Source organism: Lipophrys pholis (genome assembly GCF_963383615.2).
Source record: "Lipophrys pholis genome assembly, chromosome: 17".
Classification (NCBI taxonomy): domain Eukaryota; kingdom Metazoa; phylum Chordata; class Actinopteri; order Blenniiformes; family Blenniidae; genus Lipophrys; species Lipophrys pholis.
Genome location: NC_137643.1, coordinates 27037121 through 27059273, shown reverse-complemented (window position 1 = coordinate 27059273; position 22153 = coordinate 27037121). Strand labels below are relative to the sequence as shown.

The following is a 22153-nucleotide window of genomic DNA, read 5'->3' as shown; positions in this document are numbered from 1 at the left end:
GGACACTTCTTCTCATTTCACCACGTCATCATCTCCTCCACACTTTGCACACCACCTGTTCCCCCTGTGGCAGAGAGGTGGTACAGCTCCTGACAGGAACCAGGTGTGCTGCCTCACCTCTCCACCCATAAAGGAGGAGCTGCCAGATACACAGGCGGGAGACAGGCGGGAGACCCTGTGTGCAGATGTGTGGTGGGAGATTGGTGCAACTTTAATAAATCAATGGTTGGAGAAACATCTGACTCTTCGGGTCCGTCCAAATTGTCCCTCCTGTCTCCTTCACTATCACTCCTCCTTCACCCTGGAACTTTTCTGTGTGGCGGCCATAATAAGGACTGTCTGAATTCTCAATGAGCAAAGGAAAGGAGGCTCGTTGCTTCCTTTAGAACCTCCTTTAGCCTAGGAACCACTGATGTTTCCTTTAGAACCTCCTTTAGCCTAGGAACCACTGATGCTTCCTTTAGAACCTCCTTTAGCCTAGGAACCACTTGATGTTTCCTTTAGAACCTCCTTTAGCCTAGGAACCACTTGATGTTTCCTTTAGAACCTCCTTTAGCCTAGGAACCACTGATGCTTCCTTTAGAACCTCCTTTAGCCTAGGAACCACTGATGCTTCCTTTAGAACCTCCTTTAGCCTAGGAACCACTGATGGTTCCTTTAGAACCTCCTTTAGCCTAGGAACCACTGATGCTTCCTTTAGAACTTCCTTTAGCCTAGGAACCACTGATGCTTCCTTTAGAACCTCCCCACCATGGCAGACACTAACTAGAGCCGCCGTCGCAGTATTGTGACGTCACTAAGTGAAAGTCTGACTGCCTCACCACCGTGATCACCTTTACTAACTCCTTTAGGAAGCCTCCTAACACCTTTCACTAACTCCTTTAGGAAGCCTCCTAACACCTTTCACTAACTTCTTTAGGAAGTCTCCTAACACCTTTCACTAACTCCTTTAGGAAGCCTCCTAACACCTTTCACTAACTCCTTTAGGAAGTCTCCTAACACCTTTCACTAACTTCTTTAGGAAGCCTCCTAACTCCTTTAGGAAGCCTCCTAACTCCTTTCACTAACTCCTTTGGGAAGCCTCCTAACACCTTTACTAACTTCTTTAGGAAGCCTCCTAACACCTTTCAATAACTTCTTTAGGAAGCCTCCTAACTCCTTTAGGAAGCCTCCTAACACCTTTACTAACTCCTTTAGGAAGCCTCCTAACACCTTTCACTAACTTCTTTTGGAAGCCTCCTAACTCCTTTAGGAAGCCTCCTAACACCTTTCCTTAACCCTGTGATGTCATCCAGGGGTTAAGGTAAAGTCTATCAATTAGGGGACTATTTGGACGTCCCCTGTGTCTCTGGGGGGACCCCGGGGGTGGCCCTTGGTCATATGACCAAATCTCTGGCAGGAAGAGGACTTCCTTCAAAAGTAATCCAAAGGTATTTCTGTTTGCCTCCTGTGACGTAGCAGCTCAGCCTGCATAGAGCTTTGACGTGGTTTTTCTTAGGAGGAACGGTCACCTCCACCTTCTGCCCAATGTTCTACGCTCTTTGTTCTCCCTTCTTGGTCCATATTCCTGCAGAAGCAAAGCTCCACTGGATCCCAGCCTCCAACTGTTCCCCAACTGCCCTTAGACCCATGGTTCTAAACCCTTGTCCCCTCGGGTCCTTCACCCTGAAGAGGACCCAGAATTTCTCTTTAGCCCTCACCTTTGCCACCACCCCTTCTCCCACCATCTCCTTAGATCCTCCAAGTTTCCCTCTTTCCACTGTTTTTCTTCCCCCGCTCTCCTCCGTATCATCAGCCACGCCCCAAACAACCACTCAGCACCACAATACTACCCAAAACTAATCCCAGGTACTCCGTCCAGGAAGAAGCACAGTAAAGTACCATATACCGGACCTGTACAGGTGTTGGGCCGGCCACCCACTACCTCCGTCACAAACCCAGAGCCTAGGAGCCTCATGTCTAAAAGCTGCTGAAGCACGAAAGGTCCTGGAAGATGCATACGTCACTTCCCACGCAAAGTTTGTGATGTAAAGAAATAAATTAGGTGGAGAATGTTGGTACCGGTCCGACAACTTAGAACCTTGAGCAGCACATTCTGGAGAAGAGGAACCTGGTGGTGCTGTTGGTGAAATGGTGAATTGAACCAGATGGTGAAGTGGTGAATTGAACCAGATGAATTGAGCCAGATGAATTGAACCAGATGATGAAGTGGTGAATTGAACCAGATGATGAAGTGGTGAATTGAACCAGATAGTGAAGTGGTGAATTGAACCAGATGATGAAGTGGGGAATTGAACCAGATGATGAAGTGGTGAATTGAACCAGATTCACCTCATACATTTAACATCTTTAAATATCAGACTTATTGATCCACATGATCAATGGTTCTTTAGTGGAACGTTCCTGCTGAATCAGCAGCTTGATGATCATCGGGGATACTTTCATCTTTAAATGATTCACAACTGATTGATTATCAATGATCCAGAGGCTAGAACTGATTGATTATCAATGATCCAGAGGATAGAACTGATTGATTATCAATGATCCAGAGGATAGAACTGATTGATTATGGGACCCAGCAACCCCCTCTGCCCCAGTCCAGGACCCAGCTCCTCCACCCTTCAGTTTTCTCAGTGAGGTCAGAGTGTTGGAGAAAGGAGGTGGAGGAGCTCCTCCACCTTTCAGGATTCTCAGTGAGGTCAGAGTGATGGAGAAAGGAGGTGGAGGAGCTCCTCCACCCTTCAGTTTTCTCAGCGAGGTCAGAGTGATGGAGAAAGGAGGTGGAGGAGCTTCTTTGTATAACGACACGTATCAATGCAAACAGCTGTGGTATGGAAAGTTTGACTCTTTTCAACATGTTGCTCTTCAGGTCAACTCTTCCTGTTGGGCAACATGAGCAACCATCTCCACACCACCCAAATATACACCACCACCACTACCCAAATACAATGCAAACTTCTTCCATGACTTGAGCAACCTGCTGTCTGCTGGATGTATTGATGAAGACTCTGGTCATGGTGATTTGAATCTTCACTGTGAGAATCCACAAGATAACAGTGCTGAGGAACTCCTGAACATCTAGAACGTGTTGGACTTTCCAGCATGAGACAAAGTCCACACACAACCAGGGACACATCTTAGACTTTCCATTTGTGAGGTTGTGGTGAAAGATGTGTGTGTCTCTGACCAGGACCTTGTCTCATTTAAAGTCTCCATCTCAGCTGACAGCAGGACAAGGACAACAGAGCTGATCAGAAAAGGTCCCACTGATGAAAAGACACGGCGTGTCTTCAGCCAGACGTTCTCTAGCATGCAGCTCTGCTGCAGCTTCTATCAAGGGAGCTCATTACACCACCACACTGAGGGTGGAGCACATTACACCACCACACTGGGGGGGAGAACATTACACCATCGCACTAGGGGTGGAACACATTACACCACCACACTGAGGGTGGAGCACATTCCCTTCACCACACTGAGGGGGAGAGCATTCCCCCCCACACTGATGGTGGAGCCCCCCCCACACACACACTGAGGGTGGAGCACATCCCCCCCACACTGAGGGTGGAGCACATTACACCACCACACTGAGGGTTGAGCTCAGTACACCACCACACTGAGGGTGGAGCACATTACACCACCACACAGAGTGGAGCTCATTACACCACCACACTGAGGGTTGAGCACATTCCTTCCCACACTGAGGGGGGAGCTCATCCCCCCACCACACTGAGGGTGGAGCACATTCCTTCCCACACTGAGGGGGGAGCTCATCCCCCCACCACACTGAGGGTGGAGCACATTCCCCCACCACACTGAGGGTGGAGCTCATTACACCATCACACTGAGGGTGAAGCTTATCCCCCCTGCTCCACCCTCTCCACTGGCTGCCTGTGTACCAAAGGACTTCAGAATGGTCCTTCTGCTCTAGAAAGCTTTGAAGGGTCTCGGCCTAAATCATCTCAGATTGACTTGTAGAAGATCAAAGCTCCAGACCTCTGAGGTCATCAGGAAGAGGTTGACTCACTGTCCCTACAGTCAGAAGAAACAAGGTGAAGCAGCTTTTAGTTCCTACCTCCTCACCTGTGGAACAAACTTCCTGAACACCTGAAGACTGCTGACACACTCACTTCTTTTAAATTAGGACTTAAAACATTCCTAGATACACAGGATGTAGAATAAACAATAGATTTTACTTAGTAAACTAGTCTTAATAATCTCTTAATAATAAAAAGTTTTAATGTATTTCTTATTTTATTTCTTTGTAAAACTCTGTGAGTTTCTTTTTGTTTGAATTGTGCTCTATTAATACATTTGCCTGGTTCTTGACTCTCCCGTTCTCAACTCTCTGGCTCTCTACTTTTTTGGTTCTCTCTCACGACATGAACCTCGATTATGTATCAGCCCGCCCATTTCAACATTCGACTCCGCCCACATTGAGCCCCGCCCTCTGATGCACAATGCAGTGGAGGGCAGCTTCAAGTTGCATCAGTCAACGTGCAGGACCGGAGCCGGTTGCATCAGTCGCATCACCTAACGTGTTTAACGGAGCCGGTTCCTCCTCCTCCTCTTCCTCACTTGTTCATCTGGACTCTTTCAACCCGGTGAGTTCTTCACTTCATCTTCTCACGTGTTTCTCCTGCAGCTCGAGACTTCCTCCTCAACCGTCCGGGAACTTTTCATCGGTACCGGAGGTTCTGCTCAGTGGTTGCCTCCTTGAGAGGTTCCGCTCACAGACCCGGTTTCCTGTGATTCACTCCCTGGAAGCAGAGAGCGGCTGCAGTTCGAGCTGTAAGCCGATCCGGACGCTCGCTGCTGCCGCTGCCGCTGCTCCGCCGCTCGATGTGCCTTGGATGAAGGTGGAGGAACGTCTACTTCCGGTTCTTTAATCTGTTTAAAGTGTTCAAATAAACAAACAAACAAACACACACCGGAAGTTTTCTAATGTATTTCAACTTTTTAAGTCTTAATCACTCATGTGTTCACCATCTGGCTTCACTCTCCATTCATGTGTTCACCATCTGGCTTCATTAATGTGTTCACCATCTGGCTTCACTCTCCATTCATGTGTTCACCATCTGGCTTCATTAATGTGTTCACCACCTGGCTTCACTCTCCATTCATGTGTTCACCATCTGGCTTCACTCTCCATTCATGTGTTCACCATCTGGCTTCACTCTCCATTCATGTGTTCACCCCCTGGCTTCATTCATGTGTTCACCATTTGGCTTCACTCTCCATTCATGTGTTCACCCCCTGGCTTCACTCGTGTTCACCACCTGGCTTCACTCTCCATTCATGTGTTCACCATCTGGCTTCATTCATGTGTTCACTCCCTGGCTTCACTCGTGTTCACCACCTGGCTTCACTCTCCATTCATGTGTTCACCATCTGGCTTCATTCATGTGTTCACCATCTGGCTTCACTCATGTGTTCACCACCTGGCTCCACTCATGTGTTCACCATCTGGCTTCATTCATGTGTTCACCATCTGGCTTCACTCATGTGTTCACCACCTCGCTCCACTCATGTGTTCACCATCTGGCTTCATTCATGTGTTCACCATCTGGCTTCACTCTCCATTCATGTATTCACCATCTGGTTTCATTCATGTGTTCACCATCTGGCTTCACTCTCCATTCATGTGTTCACCCCCTGGCTCCACTCATGTGTTCACCATCTGGCTTCATTCATGTGTTCACCATCTGGCTTCATTCCATGTGTTCACCCCCTGGCTTCACTCTCAATTCATGTGTTCACCATCTGGCTTCATTCCATGTGTTCACCATCTGGCTTCATTCCATGTGTTCACCCCCTGGCTTCACTCTCCATTCATGTGTTCACCACCTGGCATCACTCATGTGTTCACCATGATAATGTATTAATAATTAGATCAATGTGTGGTTAGGTAATGTATTTGTTATTACCTTGTTGATATGATCGTGTATTCATGTTATTAACGTGTTAACATAATGTATCAATAATGAGGTTAATGTGTGGTAATGTATTAATGTGTTGATAACATGATAATGTATCAATGAGGTTTATGTGTGGTGAGGTAATGATAAAGAGGTCATATGTGATTGGGTAATGTATTAATAATGTGTCATTAATGTGTAGATGACATGATAATGTATTAACAAAGAGGTTAATTTGTGGTGAGGTAATGTAAAGAGGTTAATATGTGGTTGGTTAATGTATTAATGTGTTATTAACGTGTTTTTAACATGATATTGTATTAATTAAGAGATTAATATGTGGTTGAGTAATGTATTAATAATATGTTATGAATGTGTTAACAAAATAATGTGTAAATAATGAGGTTAATGTGTGGTGAGGTAATGTATTAATAATATGTTATTAACGTGTTGATAACATGATAAGGTATTAATAATGAGGTTAATGTGTGGTGAGGTAATGTATTAATAAAGAGGTTAATATGTGGTTGGGTAATGTTTTAATAGTACGTTATTAACGAAACAAAATAATGAGGTTAATGTGTGGTGAGGTAATAATGTATTGTGTTATTAAGGAGTTATTAACTCGCTCAGTTGCAGGTTTGAGGTTTAAATCGACTCTAAAGTTTAGAAAAATGTAGATTTTTCTCAGAAGATCCAGACTTTTATTATTCAGTTCTCAGTCTGACTGTTTCTGTTTGTCTCCATCCTGGTCCCCCCTGGGCCTGGTCCCTCCTGGTCCTGGTCCCTGTGGCTCCTGGTCCCGCCAGCCGCAGCATGTGTGGGATCTGGGCCCTGTTTGGCAGTGAGGGGTGCCTGTCCCTGCAGGTGTCCAGCGCCATGAGGGTCTGTCACCGCGGTCCGGACGCTTTTCGCTTCGAGAACATCGACGGTTTCACCAACTGCTGCTTCGGCTTCCACCGGCTGGCGGTGGTGGACCAGCTGACGGGCATGCAGCCACTGAGGCTGAGCCGCTTCCCCTTCCTGTGGCTGTGCTACAACGGGGAAGTGTACAACCACCGCACGGTAAGGAGCTGCTCCTCCTGCTGTACCTCCTCCTGTACCTCTACCTCCACCGCTTCAACTTCCTGTGGCTGTGCTACAATGGGGAGGTGTACAACCACCGCACGGTAAGGAGCTGCTCCTCCTCCTCTACCTCCTGTATCTCCTCCTGTACCTCTACCTCCACCTGTACCTCCTCCGCCGCTTCAACTTCCTGTGGCTGTGCTACAATGGGGAGGTGTACAACCACCGCACGGTAAGGAGCTGCTCCTCCTGCTATAGCTCCTCTACCTCCACCTGTACCTCCTCCACCGCTTCAACTTCCTGTGGCTGTGCTACAATGAGATGTACAACCACCGCACGGTAAGGAGCTGTTCTCCTGCTGTACCTCCTGTACCTCTACCTCTACCTGTACCTCCTCCACCGCTTCAACTTCATGTGGCTGTGCTACAATGGGGAGGTGTACAACCTCCGCACGGTAAGGAGTTGCTCCTCCTGTTGTACCTCCTCTACCTCCTGTACCTCCTCCTGCCATCTCCTCCGCACCCTCCACACCCTCCACTGCACGGTAAGAGGCCTCCACCTCCTCCATCCACCACTGATTGGTAAAACACACCTCCACCCACTGGATCAGGGGCCAGAGGTTGGGTTCAAGATTGGGTTTGGGGTCAGGGTTAGGTTTGAGGTCAGGGTTAAAGTTGGGGTCAGGGTTAGGTTTGGGGTCAGGGTCAAAGTTGGGGTCAGGGTTAAATTTGGGGTCAGGGTTAAAGTTCGGGTCAGGGTTAAGGTTTGGGGCCAGGGTCAAAGTTGGAGTCGGGGTTAGAGTTGGGATCAGGGTTAGGTTTGGGATCAGGGTTAAAGTTGGGGTCAGGGTTAAAGTTGGGGTCAGGGTTAAAGTTGGGGTCAGGGTCAAAGTTGGGGTCAGGGTCAAAGTTGGGGTCAGGGTTAAAGTTAGGGTCAGGGTTAAAGTTAGGGTCAGGGTTAAGGTTTGGGGTCAGGGTTAGGTTTGGGGTCAGGGTTAAAGTTGGGGTGAGGGTTAAAGTTGGGGTCAGGGTTAGGTTTGGGGTCAGGGTTAAAGTTGGGGTCAGGGTTAGGTTTGGGGTCAGGGTTAAAGTTGGGGTCAGGGTTCACTCACTGACCTAGTTTCCTTCCTCCAGCTGGGGAAACAGTTTGACTTCGACTTCCAGACCAAGATGGACGGGGAAGTGTTGCTCCACCTGTACGACCGCTTTGGCGTGAGGAAGATGGCGGCGCTGCTGGACGGCGTCTTCGCCTTCGTCCTGCTGGACACGGCCAAAAGGAAGCTTTTCCTGGGCAGAGACACGTATGGCGTGCGGCCGCTCTTCAAGCTCCTGACAGACGATGGCTTACTGGCCGTCTGCTCCGAGGCCAAAGGTACTGAGCCTGAACGCTTCCCCAGGGTTCTCCAGCGTTCTCTACGTGTCTGTTCTCACTGCAGGTCTGGTGGACGTCACTCACAGAAACGACGGTCCGGCCGACATCGTGGCGTTCCCGCCGGGATACGTAGAGACTTTGGATCTGAAACCCAGTGGGAAGGTCGAGAGCATCCTGATGGAGCAGTTCCACTGCTGCACCGCCGAGCCGGCTCACGCCGTCTATGACATCGTGGAGGGCGTGTCCGCTGGTAAGACGCCGCCGTGCACCGCTTAGACCCCGCCATCCATCGGTTAGACCCCGCCGTCCGCAGCTTAGACCCCGCCATCCACCGGTTAGACCCCGCCATCCACCGGTAAGACCCCACCGTCCACCCGTAAGACCCCGTCGTCCGCCGGTAAGACTCTGCCGTCCATCGGTTAGACCCCGCCGTCCGCCGGTAAGACTCTGCTGTCCATCGGTGAGACTCTACCGTCCATCGGTTAGACCCTGCCGTCCGCCGGTAAGACTCTGCTGTCCATCGGTAAGACTCTGCCGTCCATCGGTTAGACCCCGCCGTCCGCCGGTAAGACTCTGCTGTCCATCGGTAAGACTCTGCCGTCCATCGGTTAGACCCCGCCGTCCGCCGGTAAGACTCTGCTGTCCATCGGTAAGACTCTGCTGTCCATCGGTTAGACCCTGCCGTCCGCCGGTAAGACTCTGCCGTCCATCGGTTAGACCCCGCCGTCCGCCGGTAAGACTCTGCTGTCCATCGGTAAGACTCTACCGTCCATCGGTTAGACCCTGCCGTCCACCGGTTAGACCCCGCCGTCCGCCGGTAAGACCCCGCTGCTCGCCATGAAACTGACTGAAGTAACGCTGCGCTCCAGCAGGACTGGACGAGGAGACGGTGAAGCGGAACATCAGAGTCCTGCTGGAGAACGCCGTCAGGAAGCGACTAATGGCCCACCGCCGCATTGGCTGTCTTCTCTCAGGTGACCTTTGACCTCCGTCACCCAACATCACCTCCGTTACCCAACATCTCCATGGTACTTGATGTGTACTTCATACTACTTCATGGTACTTGATCTGTGTGTGCATGATGTGCGTTCAGGCGGCCTGGACTCCAGCCTGGTTGCTGCTCTATTGGTCAAACTGGCGAAGGAGGCGGAGCTTCAGTATCCGATTCAAACTTTCTCTATCGGAGCCGCCGACAGTCCAGACGTCCTGGCTGCTCGCAAGGTTGGTGTTTCACTCATTCATCTGACTGCTTCACTGCTTCAAATGAGTGTGTCATTCATTCATCTTATATCATGTCAAAATTTGCTCACTCACTCACCCACTAACCCGCTCACCCACCCACCCACCCACCCACCCACTCACTCACTCACCCACCCGCTCACTCACCCGCCCATACCCACTCACCCACCCACCCACTCACTCACTCACTCACTCACTCACTCACCCTGTCACCAGGTAGCTGCTCACATTAACAGTGAACACCATGAGGTGAACTTCTGTGTGGACGAAGGTCTTCAGGCCGTCGATGATGTCATCTTCCACCTGGAGAGCTATGACATCACTACCGTCAGAGCCTCTGTGGGTGAGTGTATCACCACCCTAACACCACCCATACTACACCTTAACACCACCCAGTCTACAACCTAACACCACCCAGAATACACCATCACCACCACTCCAACACCACCCAGACTACAACCTAACATCACCACCACCATCTAAGCTTCTTGACGTGTGTGTGTGTGTGTGTGTGTGTGTGTGTGTGTGTGTTCCAGGAATGTACCTGGTATCGAAGTACATCCGTGAGAAAACAGACAGTGTGGTGATTTTCTCTGGAGAAGGTTCAGACGAGCTGACGCAGGGTTACCTGTACTTCCACCAGGTGACACACACACACACACACACACACACACACACACACACACACACACACACACACACACACACACACACACACACACACACACTCCAGGGGAAGCAAGAGGGGCCCACAATAGACCCCAGTGGGTGTGGGGCCAGCTGGCTGGTTTGGGTGCTGGTTGACTGGAAGGGGGGACCACCCGGCTGCGGGCAGGGTGGGTGGGGGGGGGGGGGGGGGTCATAGCAGCAGCTTAAACAAACTAAAAGAAAAGCAAGATGACATGATGTAGTTCTCCGCACAACACCGGAATGCTAACAACACCGAGCTAACAAGCTTCCAAGTACTTAGCTCAAGCTCTTTTTGCTATCTGGCCTCCCCAGTTCACCAGTTGTTGGTTCTACCATAGAGCTAACCTTTGAGTTGTTGGTTCTACCATAGAGCTAACCTTTGAGTTGTTGGTTCTACCATAGAGCTAACCTTTGAGTTGTTGGTTCTACCTGCAGGCTCCAAGTCCTAAAGCAGCAGCAGAAGACACCATTCGTCTGCTGAAGGAACTTTACATGTTTGATGTTCTCCGTGCTGATCGAACCACTGCTGCACATGGGTAACACACACACACACACACACACACACACTGGTTTTGTGTTATCTAGGAAACTTCAGGATTAACTCTGGTTTCCTCTTATCTAGTTAACGTCATGATTAACTCTAGTTTTATCTTATCTAGGTAACTTCAGGATTAACTCTGGTTTTCTCTTATCCAGGTAACTTCAGGATTAACTCTGGTTTTATCTTGTCCAGGTAACTTCAGGACTAACTCTGGATTTCTCTTATCTTGGTAACTTCAGGATTAACTTTGGTTTTCCGTATTATGACGCTGGTTCACTTCTTCCCAGGATATATCACCATGGTAACTGACTCTGAATGTCTAACCTGCTCTGGAGCAGGATATGTTCTGGATAAGATCACAGTGAGTGTAAAGCTCCGCCTCCTGACCAATCAGATCTCCTGGAAACTGCCCCGCCCATTCTTAATTGATGGTGATTGGTGGGCAGGTTCAGCTCTGAGCTGCAGTGGAGAGGAGAAGAGAAAGTATCTAGAACAATCTTTTTGACAGAACCCAATAAATCCTGGTCTCTGAGCTTTGAAGGAGGTTCTTCTTCTGGTTCTGGTTCTTGTTCTTGTTCTACTCCTGTCGTCACGGTGATGAATTAATATTCCAACAGGAAACACACTCACACGGAGGAACCTCCGCCTCAGAACCAGTGGAGGTAAAATGTAAAGTAAAAGAAGAGCAGTGAGGAAGCTCTGCCTGGAACCGTTCTGCTGGAATAAAGTGAAAGTGACTCTGGTTCTATTGTCCCATGAATTAATCTGCTCTAATCTCACCAAGTCAGCAAGGTTCTGGCTTTGGCTGCAGCAGCAGTGTTGCTTTGAGCTGCTGGATGGGTTGGAATTCTTCATAATCTCAGAGATTAACTGCTCCTCTATGGTAAAGTCAGCTGCTCTGCAGGGTTTCTCCCTCTGTGATTGGTCACATGCTGCAAGCTCCGCCCCTTTCAGGTGAACGCTCTGATCCTGGAGGGAAACTCTGGTTGAACTAGTGAGTTGATAACCTGCTTCCTGTTGATGCTGATCAGGATCCAGAATGTCTGGGTTAGTTAATCCAGGTAAAATATATCCTGGTATGTTAATCCAGGTAACAGATATCCTGGTAAATTAATCTAGGTAACAGATATCCTGGTATGTTAATCCAAGTAGCAGAGATCTAGGTAGGTTAATCATGGTAACACAGATATCTTGGTATTTTAATCCAGGTAACACAGATATCTTGGTATTTTGATCCAAGTACCAGAGATATCTCGGTATGTTAATCCGGGTAACAGATATCCTGGTATGTTAATCTAGGTAACAGAGGCATCCTGGTATGTTAACTGAGATAACAGAGATATCCTGGTATGTTAATCCAGGTAACACAGACATCCTAGTATTTTAATCTAGGTAACAGAGATATCTAAGTATGTTAATCCAGATAACCCAGATATCCTGGTATTTTAAACCAGGTAACAGAGATATCCTGGTATGTTAATCCAGGTGACAGATATCCTTTTAGGTTAATCTAGGTAACAGAGATATCCTGGTATGTTAACCCAGGTAACAGAGATATCCTGGTATATTAATCTAGGTAACAGAGATATCCTGGTCGGTTAATCACTGGTCGTACTCCAGGATTCAGGTGTTGTTCTGTGTTTCTTTCAGACTGGAGTTGCGGGTTCCATTCCTGGACCACCAGTTCACGTCATACTTCCTGTCACTGCCTGAGGGCATGAGGACCCCACAGGTTAGAGAGCTTGTGTGTGTGTGTGTGTGTGTGTGTGTGTGTGTGTGTGTGTGTGTGTGTGTGTGTGTGTGTGTGTGTGTGTGTGTGTGTGTGTGTGTGTGTGTGTGTGTGTGTGTGTGTGTGTGTGTGTGTGTGTGTGTGTGTGTGTGTGTGTGTGTGTGTGTGTGTGTGTGTGTGTGTGGAGAAGCACCTCCTCAGAGACTCCTTGGTGTGTGTGTGCAGCATGGCGTGGAGAAGCACCTCCTCAGAGACTCCTTCAGAGGACTGGACTTGATCCCAGACGAGGTTCTGTGGAGACGGAAGGAGGCTTTTAGTGACGGGATGACATCAGTCAAGAAATCCTGGTTCTGCAGCCTGCAGGAGCACATGGAAACTCTGGTTAGTATGTAGCCTCGCTACTGTGGGGGCTTTTCCACTGGAAAGAACCAGGTTCTAGTTCTGGTCCAGGGCCAGCCTTAGCACCAGTCCTTTGTCTTTCCCCGGTCAAACAGGGGCTAAACTGGTGCTACGCTGGTCCCACTTCGCTGCTGGACCAGAGAGGAGCCAGACTGGGACCCGACGCGTCATCAGCTGGGGGCGGAGTTATCTCTGGAGTTATCTCTGGAGTTATCTCTGGAGGTAGCTCTGGAGGTATCTCTGGAGGTATCTCTGGAGGTATCTCTACCTACTTGGAGGAAGTGGGGTTGAACCGTCTTTCTGAAAACTCCAGCGAACACGGAGCCCCAGAGTGGTTATAGAGAAAAAATTTAAATAACGTGTGGGAACGCTATAATAAGTTAATAATACGAGGGAACGGGATTATTTCATTCGCGTTCGGGGAGCCGCGGCTCTCGAGATGCTGCAGAGCTCCACCTGTCAGTCAGCTACGTCAGATAGAATTTAGAAGCAGTTTTCCTTTGTGCTTTATTTTCCAAACTTTTCATGGTGACATGATTATAACTAACGTCACGTCCAGGTCTTGTTTTACGTTCTGACCGCCGGCTGAGGAGCTGCAGCCGCTGAGCAAGGCAGTGTGAGGCACCAGGGGGCGCGCCGCTATGAGACGCTCCACAGAACTTCTTTCAAATGAAGCCAGACTTCTGGTTCCTCAGGAACTACTAAACAAACTACAAACTACTGTAAATGAAATCTTGGAGTTTTTAGAGCTAAAATGAGCCTTTTAATGGCTTCATGTGAAAGAGAACTTTAATCAGAGTGTTTACCTAGGTTACCATGGAAACGGCTGTAGAGCAGCATTCTACACCTCCATTCCTCCATGTTGAAGCTTTTGATTCAGACACGTCCAGAAATAAAGTGAAAGGAGCAGAAAGTCACTATGGAATGTTGGAATGGTGGAAAATAAGAGCCAGGCTCATTCACACCTTATTATTCCCCTCTATGTCCACTCTGGAGCTCTGGACTAAAGCAAGACGGACATGAAAAAACCCCAATAGAGAGACGAAGAGACATAATGTCTTCTGGCTCTTTGGTGCTTCAGAGGTTCAGGTCAGACTAGATGGAGCGACCCGGACTAAACCACTGGTCCAGTCCGTCTCCTGGTTCCTGGATGAGCCTTCAGTGCTACATTGGTGAAATCAGTGATGTTTCACGTTTTGGAGTGACGCAGTGACGTAGCTCTACTGGCTCCGCTAACGGTGGAAAAAGAACCGGTTCTTTGGTGGTGCTCATTTAAGAACTGATCTAGAACCTGAACTAGAACCTGGTTCTTTTTGGTTGAAAAACCATCTGGAGTGAGCCTTGAAGCTCTTTAGCATGTAGCATGTAGCCTCATGTGTGTGTGTGTGTGTCTCCAGGTGTCTGAGGACCAGCTGGTCCAGGCCCCCCAGCTGTTACCTCACAACCCCCCCCAGTCCAGAGAGTCTTTCTACTACCGGCAGGTGTTTGAGAGGATGTACCCCAACCGGTCCAGCTGGATCCCCCGGTACTGGATGCCCCGTTGGACCCAGGCCACCGACCCTTCAGCCCGGACCCTGTCTCTGTATAGACCAGACCCAGACCAGGAACCTGTCACCCTATAGACCAGACCCCGACCAGGACCCATGAAATGAATAAATTTGATTGAATCTGACTGACTGCTGTATTTTTGTGTGTGTGTGTGTGTGTGTGTGTGTGTGTGTGTGTGTGTGTGTGTGTGTGTGTGTGTGTGTGTGTGTGTGTGTGTGTGTGTATACTCAGCTGTTATATAATGAATACCTGTAATAACACATCAGTTACTATGACGACTAATGGTGAGGTCATCAATAATCATGCTGGCTGATGCTGGTGTTCAATAACCATCTAATTACCTGGGAAGGTAATCCAACCCTGACTCCAGTCCAGGTCAGGGCCTATCTATCTATCTGGCTGTGGAGTTTCTATTCAGTGCAGTACTTGACTTCACCACCAGAGGTCCTCCCTCCTCCAGAGTCACCAGACGACAAGTTGCATGTTGAACAAACAAAATGCTTTTAATATCAAACCACCAACACAGTGAGGAAACACTGGGACCCCCCCCCCCCCCCCCCCCCCAGACCCTGAATAACTCCCCTGAACTGCACCCCCCACGAGACCTTGAAGAACCCCCTTGAACCCCCCAGACCCTGAAGAAACCCCACCTCCAAAACCATGAAGAACACCCTTGAACCCCCCCAGACCCTGAAGAACCATCTCCCCGAGACCATGAAGAACCCCCTCAACACCACAAATACCCCCCCCCCCCCGGGACCTTGAAGAATCCACCCCTGAGACCCCTAAGAAGCCATGAAACCAAGAACAAAGAACCCCCCCCAAGTCCCAGAGCCCCCCCCACAGTACAACACTGCTGCATGACTGCAACATGAAAACAAAGTTTTTATTGGGCTAACAGCTACACACAGGAAACCACACAATACCAAGTAAATCAACATCAGGCTCTGCCTCCCCGGTGGTGGTGGTGGTGGTGGTGGGGTGGGGGGGTTAGCGGCGCCGGTCATACGTCTGTATTGTGCTCCACTCATAGGAATCTGCTGGAAGGAAACACATCGTCACTTCACACACAGTGATGGTTCTGTGTGTGTGTGTGTGTGTGTGTGTGTGTGTGTGTGTGTGTCTCACCAGGCTCCTCTTCACTCCGTTTTCCCATCAGACCCACAAACGAGTTGATTTTATGTCCTTCAGAGGAAAAACACAATAATTAATTCAGTTTGAGTGCCCCCCCATCCCTCCCCATATCCCCCATCCCCCCATCCCCCCTGATCAATTCAGCAATGCCCCACCTGAACCCCCCCCCTGAATAATTAAGTTAGTGTCCATTCCCCCAACCCCGCCATGAGGAGTGACTTGGCTTGCATCCAAGGTATAAATCACACACACACACACACACACACACACACACACACACACACACACACACACACACACACACACACACACACACACACACACACACACACACACACACACACACACACACACACACACGAGCCTGTGAGGACATTTCATTACTCGAAACCACCACATCACTCTCTTGTGTAATCAGGTAGAGTGCTGGACTTAACCCCCACCCGCCCCCCGAGAGCCCCCACCCCCACCCACCCACCCCCAGAGCAGCAGCTTCATTCCACTTCCACCACCATCGTCCTATTACACTTCGACAACTTCTGCTCTGTTTCACTTTGCATTCAGTCGCAATTGATCGCACGTTCTCATATATCCTACCAGGTTCTAATATCATACCACGTTCTCTGATATATCCTACCATGTTCTAATATCATACCACGTTCTCTGATATCCTACCAGGTTCGAATATCATACCACGTTCTCTGATATCCTACCACGTTCTAATATCATACCACGTTCTCTGATATCCTGCCAGGTTCGAATATCATCCCACGTTCTCTGATATCCTACCACGTTCCAATATCATCCAACGTTCTCTGATATCCTACCACGTTCTAATATCATGCCATGTTCTCTGATATCCTACCACGTTCTAATATCCTACCACGTTCTAATATCATACCACGTTCTCTGATATCCTACCACGTTCTATCTTACCACGTTCTAATATCATCCCACATTCTCTGATATATCCTACCACGTTCCAATATCATCCCACGTTCTAATATTATCCCACGTTCTCTGATATCCTACCATGTTCTAATATCATACCACGTTCTCTGATATCCTACCAGGTTCGAATATCATACCACGTTCTCTGATATCCTACCACGTTCCAATATCATCCCACGTTCTAATATCATACCACGTTCTCTGATATCCTACCACGTTCCAATATCATCCAACGTTCTCTGATATCCTACCACGTTCTAATATCATGCCATGTTCTCTGATATCCTACCACGTTCTAATATCCTATCATACCAAGTTCTCTGATATCCTACCACGTTCTATCCTACCACGTTCCAATATCATCCCACGTTCTAATATTATCCCACGCTCTCTGATATCCTACCACGTTTTAATATCATACCACGTTCTCTGATATCCTACCACGTTCTAATATCTTACCACGTTCTAATATTATCCCACGTTTTAATATCATACCACGTTCTCTGATATCCTACCACGTTCTAATATCATCCCACGTTCTCTGATATCCTGCCACGTTCTAATATCATACCACGTTCTCTAACACTCACCCTGGGGTGGGATGATTTTAGAGAACATGGTGGGCCATGTTCTCTAAAATCATCCCACCCCAGGGTGAGTGCGGCTGGAATGCGGGGGGGTGAGGGTGAGGTTCTCCCTTCCCATTCGCGGTTGGATTAGGGGAGGATGGAATCTCGCGGTGGCCTTGTGGGGGCCTGACGGGCAGCCTGGGGGGTGGGATGCATCAGCCTTCCCCCAAGTGTGGGTGTGTATATCAAGATCGGGGGGGAGATCACGGGGCGGGAACGTGGGTGGTGGAATACGAGGCTCCTGGGGTTGGTAGGTTGGCTGTCCTCCAGCCAGGCCCGGCCGAGCCTTCGCTCTCCCTGGTTGGGGGGGGGGGGGCTGATCCGGGGCGCGGGGGCTGGTGCCGTCTCTGCCCTGCCAGGTTGGGGGGGAATGGTCGGGGGGGCAGCTCCCGGGATTGGGGGGGCTTCCGGCCCACTTGGCAGCTTGCTCCGGCCGTGCTCCGGCCGGTCTCAGCTTGGCAGCTTGGGCAGGGGCCTGGGGCCCTTTATCCTTCTCTTGTGGGCTCCTCTTGCCTGGGGGGGGGGGGGGGGGGGTACTCTCTGCATTCTCCATCTGGTGCTTTCTGGGCGGGGGCGTGGCTCTCTGGGGTCGTTCCCCGGGTCTGTGGGGCTGCCGGCCACCGAGGTGACGGTGTCCGGGCTCCGGGGTGTCGCTACGGGCCCCCCCACAACAGTTCTGACCACACTTTCTTTTGTTGTTGCCTCTTTGTTAATTCATGTTCCTGCTTCATGTTCCTGTCTAGATAGAACTGCTCAGGCTGGTTTAGTCTAATAACAGTTGTAAAGTATTTGGATCAGTTTGATAACTGCAAATAATATATGTAGCACTAACAGGTACGTATGCTGTATGTTGTCAGGGTCAGAATAATAATAATAAATATAGCGCTGGCTTTGGTCCAGAGTCCCTCCAGTGATGCTAAGCTATGTTGTAGCTACAGCTGTCCTGGGCTGCTGCCAGAGCCCTGGCTGACATTTTGCGCCAACATTCATACCCATTCATACGGGGCAATGTGGGTAAAGTGCCTTGCCCAAGGACACAACTACAATGACTTTTTGATAAAGTGGGATTCAAACCGCCAACCCTCCGGTCATTGGACGACCGACTCTACCACTGAGCCACGATTGCCCTTAGGACTTACGCTTGCGAGTGATCTGTGTGTTGGCTGAGGGACGAGCAGAGAGACATGTTGGTTAGAAGATCCAGAGAATTAATGGACAAATTGATGAATGAATGATGAAGGGATGGATGGATGGATGGATGGATGTTGGATGATGAAGGGATGGATGGATGGATGTTGGATGATGAAGGGATGGATGGATGTTGGATGATGAATGAATGATGAAGGGATGGATGGATGGATGGATGATGAATGATGAAGGGATGGATGGATGGATGATGAAGGGATGGATGGATGAATGAATGATGAAGGGATGGATGGATGAATGATGAAGGGATGGATGGATGGATGTTGGATGATGAATGATGAAGGGATGGATGGATGGATGAATGAATGATGAAGGGATGGATGGATGGATGTTGGATGATGAATGATGAATGAATGATGAAGGGATGGATGGATGTTGGATGATGAATGAATGATGAAAGGATGGATGTTGGATGATGAATGAATGATGAAGGGATGGATGGATGTTGGATGATGAATGAATGATGAAGGGATGGATGGATGGATGTTGGATGATGAAGGGATGGATGGATGTTGGATGATGAATGAATGATGAAGGGATGGATGGATGGATGGATGATGAATGATGAAGGGATGGATGGATGGATGATGAAGGGATGGATGGATGAATGAATGATGAAGGGATGGATGGATGGATGTTGGATGATGAATGATGAAGGGATGGATGGATGGATGAATGAATGATGAAGGGATGGATGGATGTTGGATGATGAATGAATGATGAAGGGATGGGATGGATGGATGAATGAATGATGAAGGGGTGGATGGATGGATGGATGTTGGATGATGAATGATGAAGGGATGGACGGATGGATGAATGAATGATGAAGGGATGGATGGATGGATGTTGGATGATGAATGATGAAGGGATGGATGGATGGATGAATGAATGATGAAAGGATGGATGTTGGATGATGAAGGGATGGATGGATGTTGGATGATGAATGAATGATGAAGGGATGAATGGATGGATGGATGAATGATGAATGGATGGATGGATGGATGTTGGATGATGAAAGGATGGATGAATGAATGATGAAGGGATGGATGTTGGATGATGAATGATGAATGAATGATGAAGTGATGGATGGATGTTAGATGATGAATGATGAAGGGATGGATGGATGGATGAATGAATGATGAAGGGATGGATGGATGGATGGATGTTGGATGATGAAGGGATGGATGATGGATGAATGAATGATGAAGGGATGGATGGATGTTGGATGATGAAGGGATGGATGGATGAATGAATGATGAAGGGATGGATGTTGGATGATGAAGGGATGGATGGATGAATGAATGATGAAGGGATGCATGGATGGAGGAATGACTCTTCACCCATGGAGCGCTTCCTGCCCATCAGACCAATGAACTGATGAGGCCGCGGCTTCCTTGTCATCCTCAGCAGCATCTGGTTCAGCAGGTTGTTGGACAGCAGCCCGTCCTGCAGAGACAGAGACCAGGTCACTCTGTGGGGGAGCACTGGGAGAGGGGGGGGGGGGGGTGGGGGTTACACTGACTGGGGGGCCTGGCCGGGGGGACTACACTGAGTGGGGGGGGGTTGGTTTACACTGACTGGGGGGGTAATAATGCCTCTGATTCATGCGCTCATCCATGGACGGCTCCAGACTTCAGCTGCTGGACGACACGAAGGAACGACTGACAAAGTCACACTGAACGTGATCTTCATCACAATGAAACATGAACCACAGGAGGAGGAGGAGGAGGAGGAGGAGGAAGACAAGGAGCTGGAGGAGGAGGAGGAAGAGGAAGACAAGGAGCTGGAGGAGGAGGAGGAAGACAAGGAGCTGGAGGAGGAGGAGCTGGAGGAAGACAAGGAGCTGGAGGAGGAGGAGGAGCTGGAGGAAGACAAGGAGCTGGAGGAGGAGGAGGAGGAAGACAAGGAGCTGGAGGAGGAGGAGGAAGACAAGGAGCTGGAGGAGGAGGAGGAGGAGGAAGAGGAAGACAAGGAGCTGGAGGAGGAGGAAGAAGAGGAAGACAAGGAGCTGGAGGAGGAGGAGGAGGAGGAGGAAGACAAGGAGCTGGAGGAGGAGGAGGAGCAGCGGGAGGAGGAGGAAAAGGAAAGCGAGGAGGCAGAGGAAGACAAGGAGCAGGAGGAGAAGCGGGAGGAGAAGGAAAACGAGGAGGAGGAAGAGGAAAGCGAGGAGCAGGAGGACGACGAGGAGTGGGAGGAAGAGGAAAAGGAAAAGGAGAAGCAGGAGGAGGAGCAGGAGGACGAGGAGGAAGAAAACGAGGAGGAGGAGGACGACGAGGTCAACAGAGAGGGGGAGGAGGAGCAGGAGGAGATGGAGAAGGAGGACGAGGAGCAAGAGGAGGAGGAGGAAGAAAACGAGGAGGAGGAGGAGAAGGAGGAGGAGGAGGAAGACAAGGAGCTGGAGGAGGAGGAAGAAGAGGAAGACAAGGAGCTGGAGGAGGAGGAGGAGGAGCGAGAGGAGGAGGAGGAAGAAAACGAGGAGGAGCAGGAGGAGAAGGAGGACGAGGAGCGAGAGGAGGAGGAGGAAGAAAACGAGGAGGAGGAGGAAAACGAGGAGGAGGAGGAGGAGGACAACAGAGAGGGGGGGAGGAGCAGGAGGAGAAAGAGGAAAAGGAGGAGCAGGAGGACAACAGAGAGGGGGAGGAGCAGGAGGAGCAGGAGGAAAAGGAGGAGCAGGAGGACAACAGAGAGCGGGAGGAGCAGGAGGAGCAGGAGGAAAAGGGAAAAGGAGGAGGAAAAAAGGAGGATCAATAAGAGCAGGAGGAGGAGGAAGATTTCGAGGAGGATTTTTAGTCAATGAGCCGCCACACACTCACACACACAGGTTTGTTTGTTTGTAAATAAAGTTGTTTGATCTCCTTTACTGGAGCGGCTCCTGTTACTGTTATCACTGACATGCTGACAGTAACAGGCCCACCTGGTTCTGTTACTGATGACGTGCTGACAGTAACAGGCCCACCTGGTTCTGCAGGCTCCATCCTCCTGCTGGTTCCGTCCAAACTTCTGCTGCTGCCAAGAAAACCACGAAAAGCTGCAAAATCACGAGCTTCATGGTGACGCCGGGACACCGGGACACCGATCGGGAAGCCGGGACACCGGGACACCGGGAGACCGGCACACCGACCGGGAAAGCAGGAGACCGGGACACCGGCCGGGAGACCGGGACACCGACCAGGACACCGGGAGACCGGGAAACCGAGCGGGACACCGACCGGGACGCCTGGACACCGGGAGACCGACCGGGAACGTGTGCGTGTGTCCACGAGCCGTGCGCACGCTGCTCCTTCACCTCCGCCGTGTGTCCCAGAGCCCCGCACGCGCTCCTATATAGCTGCGGGCGACGTTGCCTAGTAACGCCGTTACAGTACTCTGATTACTCAGCCCAGTCACGAGGAAGTTTCACGCCACGCAACTTCTGTCAGGAGGAGGAGGGGGCGTGGTTAATAAGTCTGACTCCACCCCCAACCCAACTCCACTATCAGCAGGAGGAGGAGCAGTGGCGGCTGGTGGGGTCTCCTCCAGGGGGCGCCATGACACATATCTACCAAGCAGCAAGCAAACAGTACTCAGTACTCACCAGAGTATTTACATTAAACAACAAAGCAACATTTTAATGCAAAGTATAGGAGTACATGTACTCCTATACTTTGCATTAAAATGTTGGAGTACATGTACTCCTATACTTTTGGTACATACATTTTATATAACAATAATAATAACAATAACAACAACAATA

General features: G+C 49.7%; 2 protein-coding genes across 7 annotated transcripts; one reads left to right on the top strand and one right to left on the bottom strand.

The window, feature by feature from the left end:
• Positions 1-4477: 4477 nt before the first annotated feature.
• On the top strand, positions 4478-14623 carry asns (asparagine synthetase). 3 transcript variants are annotated; one of them, XM_080485648.1, is made up of 12 exons: positions 4478-4604; positions 6728-6983; positions 8117-8354; positions 8419-8604; positions 9227-9328; positions 9448-9579; positions 9814-9936; positions 10130-10236; positions 10719-10819; positions 12475-12556; positions 12779-12934; positions 14350-14623. In XM_080485648.1, exons 2-12 carry the CDS (start codon positions 6735-6737, stop codon positions 14572-14574), a joined length of 1701 nt encoding a protein of 566 aa, XP_080341774.1. In that variant the 5' UTR covers positions 4478-4604; positions 6728-6734; the 3' UTR covers positions 14575-14623. The 3 variants fall into 3 exon arrangements, with proteins under 3 accessions (XP_080341774.1, XP_080341773.1, XP_080341772.1); XM_080485647.1 differs by having other exon boundaries at positions 4492-4604; positions 9224-9328; positions 9448-9575; positions 9810-9936; XM_080485646.1 differs by having other exon boundaries at positions 4497-4604; positions 6734-6983; positions 9224-9328.
• Positions 14624-14979: 356 nt separating this feature from the next.
• tac1 (tachykinin precursor 1) lies at positions 14980-21848 on the bottom strand. 4 transcript variants are annotated; one of them, XM_080485473.1, is made up of 5 exons: positions 21377-21848; positions 19761-19866; positions 18354-18377; positions 15629-15685; positions 14980-15540 (listed from the first exon to the last, which is right to left on the bottom strand). In XM_080485473.1, exons 1-5 carry the CDS (start codon positions 21467-21469, stop codon positions 15491-15493), a joined length of 330 nt encoding a protein of 109 aa, XP_080341599.1. In that variant the 5' UTR covers positions 21470-21848; the 3' UTR covers positions 14980-15490. The 4 variants fall into 4 exon arrangements, with proteins under 4 accessions (XP_080341599.1, XP_080341600.1, XP_080341601.1 ...); XM_080485474.1 differs by having other exon boundaries at positions 14980-15537; positions 21377-21834; XM_080485475.1 differs by lacking the exon at positions 18354-18377 and having other exon boundaries at positions 14981-15540; positions 21377-21832.
• Between the last annotated feature and the right edge of the window lie 305 nt (positions 21849-22153).

Coding starts and splice junctions, on each gene's coding strand:
- tac1 (XM_080485473.1), bottom strand. CDS start 21,469: ATGAAGCTCGTGATTTTGCAGCTTTTCGTGGTTTTCTTGGCAGCAGCA. Junction 19,867..21,376: donor GATGGAGCCTGCAGAACCAG/GTGGGCCTGTTA, acceptor CTGTCTCTGCAG/GACGGGCTGCTGTCCAACAA. Junction 15,541..15,628: donor ACGGAGTGAAGAGGAGCCTG/GTGAGACACACA, acceptor GTTTCCTTCCAG/CAGATTCCTATGAGTGGAGC.
- asns (XM_080485647.1), top strand. CDS start 6,735: ATGTGTGGGATCTGGGCCCTGTTTGGCAGTGAGGGGTGCCTGTCCCTG. Junction 9,576..9,809: donor ACGTCCTGGCTGCTCGCAAG/GTTGGTGTTTCA, acceptor CCCTGTCACCAG/GTAGCTGCTCACATTAACAG. Junction 9,937..10,129: donor TACCGTCAGAGCCTCTGTGG/GTGAGTGTATCA, acceptor TGTGTGTTCCAG/GAATGTACCTGGTATCGAAG.